Raw genomic sequence first — 8,631 nt, 5'->3', positions numbered from 1 at the left:
ACGATGAGAACATGACCGTGATTGAAGCGTAAAAGCTGCGCGAAGTGGGAGGTTTCACTCGCTTCAGTCTGGACTGCCAGCGTTGTGCCACTAAGGATCCCCGCGCATCGTGAGCGCACCGTCAGCCAATCAGCGTCCGGTGCGCTGGTTTCGCTCCCGATTTCCTGAGAGTGCGCGCGCGTGCGTAGAAGTGTCTGTATGGGTGCGCGCGCGTGCGTAGAAGTGTCTGTATGGGTGCGCGCGCGTGTGTGTTTGTTTTGTTTGTGTGTGTGTGTGTGAGAGAGAGAGAGAATCTGCGTGAACGTCGCTCGATCGGCGCGCACCCCCCCCCCCCCCGCCCACATAAGCTCAGACAAAGTAAAGTTGCCCGATCATGAGCGATTTCTTTCCAGTCACTCCCCACCTTTCGGCGAGCCCACTCGAGTTAAAAAAGCCCCGCAGCTCCGGCTGGGAGCTCAGAGCGCTGATCGATCAGAGGACGATGGTTACCGAGGGAGGTCGCGTGATCCGACGGAGCAGCAGAGTGAGGAGGCTGGCGGTCGTGGTGGCCGTGCAGAACCTGCTGGTGGTCACCTGCCTGCTGGTCACCCTTTACTTTTACCTGATGTCTCCGGCTTTGGTGAGTTCAGCACGGCGGGAGGGGGAAATGTATAATGCTGTCGTCTTTAGTTAAACTTGTGAGAAAAGTTTAAAAGTCACGATGTGGGTTTATTTTGTTCGAGATGAGTCCTTTCAGATAGATTCCTGCACGGATAGATTTATCTTAGCAGGGCTGTTGCAAGATAATCAGCGGTCCAGGGGCAAGACAACTGAATATAAATAAAATAAAAACAAACAAACAAAAAAAAATCTGATTTGAAATGAATAATTTAAATGTGTGACATTTATGCCCACCTGTTTTCCTTTGTGAGCTAAAAGTCTTCCATCTTATATTTGGAAAACCACATTTTAAAAATGTAAAATACACGTTTTGGGAAACTTAAGAGTTTTCAAGTCTGGATGTGCATGTTTAATATTTACTTTATTATTATTATTTTTTGCATTTAAAAAAACAGTTCTGAACATCAATGATGAGCTAGGGTTTTTTTTTTTTTGTAAGTCAGGGGAAGAGGATCTGTGTGTGAAATTCCAAACTTGTCATTGTTAAAATCGGATGGACAGATTCTACATAAGCTCCATCCTGCAGCACTCGTTCCTGTGAAATTAGCCTGTGGCATGAACCTGAGATTTCTGGGTGCTCTTTTCTTTTCACGCTGAAAACTGCAACTTGCAGAAAAAGTAAAAAAAAAGAAAAAAGAAGAAGAAGCAAAGCACAGCTACTGAGAAAATATGGGACAGATTAAGACTTATCTGTAAAAAAAAAAAAAAAAAAAAAAAACTGACAATAAATTGAAAAGATTTGTGCTTTAACTCAAAAGTCACGAGATTGACAGTAGAGATTTGCAGCCGGCTCATACGGCAGGACATGCATGTTAACCTGTAAAAGCGTCCGCAAATCAGGACGAGTCAAAATCGGTGTTGGAGGAAGAAACACATGGACATGACTTAATGAACATGTTTACCCTGCAGTGTGGCTGAGTGCTGCTCTATGTGACATATCAGCTCTCTGCACAGCTTTTAGGAGTTCAGTGACTAACATTTGTTCTACTTTTACACTGTGCTGTTCTCACTACTGGTATTAATCACCCACTGTGAAATTTTCCCTGGTTTCTGTCAACATGTCTATTTTCACACTGCATAGCTAAACCACGGTATCAAACAAACAAGCTTGATGTTCCGTCTCTCCTTCCCTGAGACAAACATCAAGGGATCCACACACAGAGCTGGGCTGCGTGACCTTTTCTGCAGCTCTCGTTTTTTAATGTTAGTCATGCTGCCTTTGAGGGGACAGCTAGCATCAGGAGAAAACAGCAGATAACTACCACGTGTCTCTGATATGTCCCTCACTCTCTCTATTTTGTCTCTCTCCCTTTCTCTTAGCAGCCAAAAGCCATCCCGTACATACAGTTTGACGTGCACACAGGTGAGAATTTTACCCTAATTCTCAATATTTCCCCCCTCCAAAAATTGGGGACTCAAAAACTCAAACATTGCGGGGGGGACCCCATATGTTCTAACCTTTTTTTTTCTCAGTTTTAACATTTTTTTTTTTTTTTATCTTCCAGAGTTCAGACCAAACACACTTCTGGAGTTGAATAAGTCTAGCGAAAGCAGCTTGCAGAACAACAATGGCAACATCACCATCGGCTGCACGGGGCCCTACGTTTGGTACATGCAGGCCTGCTACAACAACATGGACCTGAAGAACACGACAGTCAGGGGGGATCTGACGCTGCTGGCGAAACACAATCTTCCAGTTGGCTCCATCTCCATGAACGCAACACAAGATGTGGTCTGCAGGGGGCTCCACAGTATCGTCTACCTGGTGGCAGAAGATGTAGCCAGGTTCCACTTTTCCTCACAAAAGGGATTTCGGTTGTTGAACGTGAGTATGGGCCTGAGCTACCTGCTTGGAAATAGATGTGAGTATTGACTCAATCCAAAGAATAAATAAATACATAAAAATGCTGATGAGATGAAGACCGGATCTGGGTGGATTAAGAGAAGCGGACCCACCTCACACACAGAGCTACTGGGGGGGGGGGGGGGGTCGATTCCTGCTAGGAGACTGTCTGGTTTTATTTCCTCTGCCGGAGATGCGGAGCCTCATGGTTTGACTGTCAGCAGGAAATCTCCGTGTCCAAACAAGGACAAATCAATGCATCTCAGCTGAAGAGATTTAGTCTTAATTTGTAATTTAAAAAAACATAAAACAAAACAAAAACCAAAGCTATTTTACCTCCTTAACAAGTGCCTTGTTCTGTATTTTTAATGTTTTTTTTTCTTTGTTCATTTATATTTAAGGCTGGGAAAACAAGCTATGAAGCTAATTCTTAATTTATCAGCCATTTGTTTATTATTTTTTCTTATTATTATTCCTATCATAATAATTATTATTATTTAATACTCAAACAAAGCAATGAATGTCACAGTTTCTTGGTGCTGCGGTGACAGTTTCATGTCACATAGCTTTCGTGACCAACATATCGCTCTGCTGGTTCTTCTGTAAGCTAAGAGAAAACATTTCCAAAAGCTAGAATCGGATTGTGTGTTTTGGTGTTATTGCTTCAGGGTGACTTGAATGCCAAATGATAACTGACTCACTGTACTTTTGCATAACATGAAACAGCAGAGCTATCTGACTGTGCAGCTGGGAAGCCACACGGACGCTCATCAGCTCTGCACTGCTGAGGCGCTCCCCTGGCTGTACTTGATCTTGACTGCTGGATTGTACCAAATGAATGTATTTTTGCTGTCGGTGCACTGAAGCTCCGCTCTGACTCTGTAAACTTGGCGTGTGCGCCGGTCCGACTCAGCAGTTTTACCTCCAGTAAAGTCGCCAAAACGTCAAACGCCCGCGACGTCGACGTCGTGCGGCGCCGGTCTGCCGCCTGTAGGTGGCCCACGCCGAGGGTTGCCACCTTTCAGAAATCAAAATAAGGGACGCCCACTAATGCGCGTCGTCATAGTTTCATAAGCGGGGGGAGGGAGGAGTGTGTGTGCTCCGACTAGGTTTACCAAGGGACCAGCCCCTATATATTTAAAGCCGGGGGGGGGGGGTTGGTCTGTGTTACCCAGAAAGCAGTTGGGCACAATATCGCAACACCAACACCATGAGTGACACAATGACTGGGGCAGCCTACTATATAAAGTACTCGGGGACCACTTCTGTATTGTTACACATTCACTTTTAGAGAATACGGAACAAATCGCTACAATTAACAGCCAAATACGGGACGCTTCCGTATTTTAAGGGACGGGTGGCAACCCTACCCACGCCTCACCCGGCTCATCTGGCGCCGGTGTCTGTGGAGTGAAAACTAACCTCAGACTCGTTTGATGTTGCAACCGGACTGACTCACACAAGCCAACAAAGAGAAAAGGCCAGATAGGAGATGAATGAATCTTTTTTTTTATTATTATTGTTGTTATTATTGGTTCTTCACTCATGGTGCACACGTTTGTTTCTTAAGTGCTGGATTATGGTGTATGTTTGTATGTTTTCTTTATTATTATTATTATTATTATTATTATTATGAATGAGGTTGCAGCTCATCAATTGATTGTATCTTTATTGTAAAATGTGAAGCACATAAAGAGGTTTACTGTTGTATCCACTTGTGGTTGTGCAAAAAAAGGGGGGGTAATAAAGCAGACCTTTTGTTTTTATTGAAACTACTACTGTGTGACGTGACACGATCTGTGTACTTTACCCAGGGAATGCAGCGCTGATACCTCTTCTGACCTCTGGCACAGCTTGCCTGTGTGTTGAAACGTTAATAAAAACGAGTTTCCCTCTTGCTATCTTTGCCTGCTCCTTGTTTTTGTTGTAACGCCTCCTCGAGCAGCATGTGAGTGTGGGTGGGTCTGCTGTGAGACCAGAGAGTTTCGTCATCACTGCCTGCTACATCAAACGCTCTTCAACCAAAAGTGAAAGTGAGCTGAGGAAAAAGCCCAGAAATCACGTCACTCAGTGACCCGGTGTTGCAACACCGTCTGTTTTGCTTCAGGCTGCCGTCTGTGATCTTTCCTGAGCCCTGAAATTAAATCAGAAATATGAGACACGCCTCTGTAAATACGTGCAAAAGTGCAGTTGATCCCCTTACAAATGTTTTCACTATTGTTGTGGTATAATGTTTCAGATGTGATTTTATGTAAAATTAGGATGTCGGTTTGTACAAGACTAATGTTAAATGATTTATTTTGTGCACATGTGCAAGACGTCCTATAAAACTAATTACTGGTTTTGCCACAAAGGCCGAAAAAATCCGTGTGGGAAATTTGTTAAAAAATTTTCATAAGTTCCACCTGTTTGAGGTCATGCCTCAGCATTTTATTCAGGGCCTTATGTTATATTTCACTGCAAAAACAGAAAATATTACTAGGAATTGTCTGTCTGGTTTCTAGTGCAAATATCTCAGTGCACTTGAAGGAAAACTAAACTAACCTAAAAGTAGCTTTTCAGCAAGATATAGGAGCTTGTTTTAAGTCAGTACTTCTACGTAGACTACCATGTTTATTGGCAGATTTGTTCACAATTGAGAAAAGTGTTTTGCTATAAGTCAAAAGATCTGCCAGAGAAACTACTAGTGCTACTTTTAATGAATATTCAAGAATCACTGACTTAAAACAAGCTCATCTCTTTCTGAAAACTTGCTTGTAAATTTGTTTTGTCTTATTTGAAGTGTGCCCATACGCTGAGATATTTGCAGTAGAAACTCGACGGGAAAAAAAAACAAAACTTGATAAGACGTTTTGTTTATACAGTGTAATTTATTTATTTATTTTTCATGCAGAGGTGGGTATACTGGTGTGTTTTCAACATGCCAGCTGGTCCTGAGCTTCAGGTCACCAACAAACGGCCTCACTTTCTCCTACAGGATTTTTTTGTTGTTGTTTTTTTGGACCTTTTTTGTTTCTTTTTTCTTTTTTGGTTTTAGAAATCATGATCAACAAAAACAAAAAAAAAAAAAGTCAAACTGAAAACTCATTTTTCCAAGATAATGACAAGTAAATGAAAACATATGTTTGCTTCTTAATGTTAATTTATATTAGCATTGATTGCAATTTTGCTCCAGAGTTTAAGTAGGAGTAGCAAAAAATAGTTCATTGTCTTAACATGCCGTCTGCAAAAAATAGAAACCAGTAAGGATCAGAAACCCTGAGGTTGTTTTTCACTTCGCAGCAGCAGTTAGTTTCTTGTTTGAACAAGACAATCTGTCTGGCTTTTTTATAAATATAACTTCTGCGTTCTATAAATAAATCAAGAGGTTTTCTGTTTTGTTTTCTTTGATGGGCGCATCTGACGAAAGCAGCAAACGTTGCAAAATCTTTCCTACGTATACGTAGGTGAAAGCAGCAAGTTTGAACCTGATTTACACTCCTGCTTTGCTTCAAGGCAAGTTCACTTGTGGAGCACCGGGCACTGCAAAGGAGCAGAGATGAATCAAAGTGAGCCAAATTAAGTGACATGCATAAAACGCAACTCTTAATTACAAAAAATACAATGAAACATTTAGGCAAGCTTAAGAAATGACATGATGGTAAAGCAACTTTGGCCTTTTAGAGTAAGCTGCAGTAAACAGAAATGTTTTCGGGGCTGATTTTAAAAGACCCAAATGTTTCTGTACATCGCAGGTTTCCAGGGATTTCGTTCCAGCTCTTCATGGTTCAGACTTGACAAGTAATTCTAAAAAATATTTTTGTCTCAGTTTACCCTTGAGGCCCGTGGCAACTCCCACAGGATCAAAATTAAAGCAATAAAAATTTAAAATAGAAAACAAACCAATAATAGACAAAGTTTCAGTCACTAAATGTCCAAAGCTGGTATTTCTGGTGCATATATCTGCAGTCTGTCTGTGGAGAGAAACCTGTACATTGTTTATGCAACCAAAAAGAACAAATGTCGACACTGACCTGACGTTGGCTGCTGCCCTCGGAAAGCGCGTCAAAACTCAATCGTCCACACTTGTGGGATCTGTAAACCGCTGCGCTTCTAATTAAATGTCTGGCATTTCGCATCGCTGTTCTGCAGAACTACTTAACTATGGATGTGAAACCAAGACTGTTGTTGTAAAAATCCCTGTGGTTTCAAATTAATCAAAGCAGGCTATTAGCATTAGTGATCCTATAGTTTTGTCTAATGTCTTAGACTTTGTCTTGGTGTCCAACTGCACAGACTGAAACCCCAAAACCCAGTCATGTGGTGGAACAGTGAGTTTCAGGTACAGGTCCATCCAACAAAAGGATTGCATTGATTTTAATGTTTTACTCTTAACAGACAAAACGTTGCTTCCTGGAAGCTGTCATGAGTCAGACACCATAAAGTGCAACAATGGTCGACAGAGAGCTCAAAGTACGAGGGGCGATATGCATTGCAGCAGACGTGCAGAAATGTAGCATTACATATGCTCATCAAACAGATAAAATATTACACGACAAATGGTGGAAAGTATGTATTTGTAGTTGCGTCTGAAATTGCAAAATTATGCAATCAATCTTTTAGGAGATATTGGGAAAAATGCAAATAAAGTATAAAATGAAACCAGTGTTGGTTCAATTTCTAAACTGTTGCAAGTAGTTTTGTAGTACTGGAGACCGGTCTTGGTCTCGAGACCACTTTTTGATGGTCTCGGTCTTAGGCTTTTATTTCAAGACCGGTGTTCTGACCACAGCTGTGGAAGTGTCACTAAATTGTCACCATACTGTTTGGTTTATTTGCTAACATTCTTGTTTTCACTGGATGCAAAACATACCGATTACAATCCAAGCAGTAAGGTAACTTACCAATTACGTGTTTCTGTTGCTGCTGCCTCGCACGCAGCACTCTGAGACATGCGCATAAGTCATAAGATATGACGACGTGTGAATTAAGCAGCGCTTTGCTTTCAGAGACGTTGGGGACTACGTCCAACTTTTGGCGTCACTTTCAGGAAGCTCAAAGAAAGGTAAGCTATGCGGACGTGATGTAAGCTAACCTAGCTATGCAGTAACAAGTATGTTGCATTTCCAATGAGAAATGGTGTCACTTACTGCGCTTAATGTGGGGGCGTTGACTGAAGTGTTGCACATGTGCGACGAAGCTGTAACAAAAGTCTGGAATATTATTCAAGAACGAGCCGATTCTTCTGAACGACTCTTCACTGTGAATGATAGGACTGAGAACCGTTCTTTGTTTTTGTAATGCTCTGCACTTACTGCAGTAGCTATTATTATTCTATACTACTTAATATATATATTTATTTAATCGTCGAATAAATAAATAAGAACGTACGATCACACAAAGAGAATGCTCATTGCTCTTTGATTATTTTCATAATTTGTCAGCTGTGCGCTGCCTGGCTTCATGCAGTGGGAGACAGAGTGACAACAGTCACGGTGCTCTCCTTTGCTTGGTTACTTCTTGGTTGTTGCTCTTTGGTCAGTGTTCATAGTTGAGCGTTGCTTACTATTAGTGCATTGTCATGACTGCTATGTTTAATGGTGCAGACAGTGGTGGTTTCTGACTTTGGCCATATGATCAACCACCCAGATAACAGATAACAAGATAATCTGAGACCTCTGCAGAGTGTGACACAGAGATGAAAGCAAAGCAGAAGAAAGAAGAATTTCTTAATATAATAATTTATTTCAGCTCTAAGCATTTAATATCTAGGTGTCTTTTATGAGAATGTGGATCTTTGAGATCAATTTGAGAAACAATTTTGATCGTATTTCACATTTTATTGTGTCATGTAGCACACGGCGCCGGTCTTGGTCTTGTCTTGGTCTCGGGTTAGGTGGTCTTGATTACAACACTGATTGCAAAATTTTAACCTAACAGTTTTATTTAAGTGGATTTTTGAAACAGTTGGATCTGCAATAATAATAATAATAATAATAATAATAATAATAATAATAATAATTCCCTGTGCTAAACATTTGATCTGAGATCCATAGGCAATGAAATGTCCTACAAAGTATATCATCAAAGCACTGAGACCAAACAGAATATAGTAAGCCAGACATAATCACTCAGTATTTCAAATGTAA

The 8,631-nt window shown here is 41.2% G+C and overlaps 1 protein-coding gene across 1 annotated transcript; it reads left to right on the top strand.

Annotated features, from left to right (window-relative positions):
• The first annotated feature begins 373 nt into the window (after window positions 1–373).
• On the top strand, window positions 374–4,401 carry LOC106920670 (uncharacterized). Its single transcript, XM_014991826.2, has 3 exons — window positions 374–619; window positions 1,981–2,023; window positions 2,166–4,401. Exons 1-3 carry the CDS (start codon window positions 374–376, stop codon window positions 2,531–2,533), a joined length of 657 nt encoding a protein of 218 aa, XP_014847312.2. The 3' UTR covers window positions 2,534–4,401.
• Window positions 4,402–8,631: the final 4,230 nt, after the last annotated feature.

This window comes from Poecilia mexicana, unplaced genomic scaffold (assembly GCF_051168715.1).
Source record: "Poecilia mexicana isolate PSO_F unplaced genomic scaffold, ASM5116871v1 scaffold_4, whole genome shotgun sequence".
Taxonomy (NCBI): Eukaryota; Metazoa; Chordata; class Actinopteri; order Cyprinodontiformes; family Poeciliidae; genus Poecilia; species Poecilia mexicana.
This window is presented reverse-complemented; position numbering and strand designations above follow the sequence as displayed.

Coding starts and splice junctions, on each gene's coding strand:
- LOC106920670 (XM_014991826.2), top strand. CDS start 374: ATGAGCGATTTCTTTCCAGTCACTCCCCACCTTTCGGCGAGCCCACTC. Junction 620..1,980: donor ACCTGATGTCTCCGGCTTTG/GTGAGTTCAGCA, acceptor CCTTTCTCTTAG/CAGCCAAAAGCCATCCCGTA. Junction 2,024..2,165: donor ACAGTTTGACGTGCACACAG/GTGAGAATTTTA, acceptor TTTATCTTCCAG/AGTTCAGACCAAACACACTT.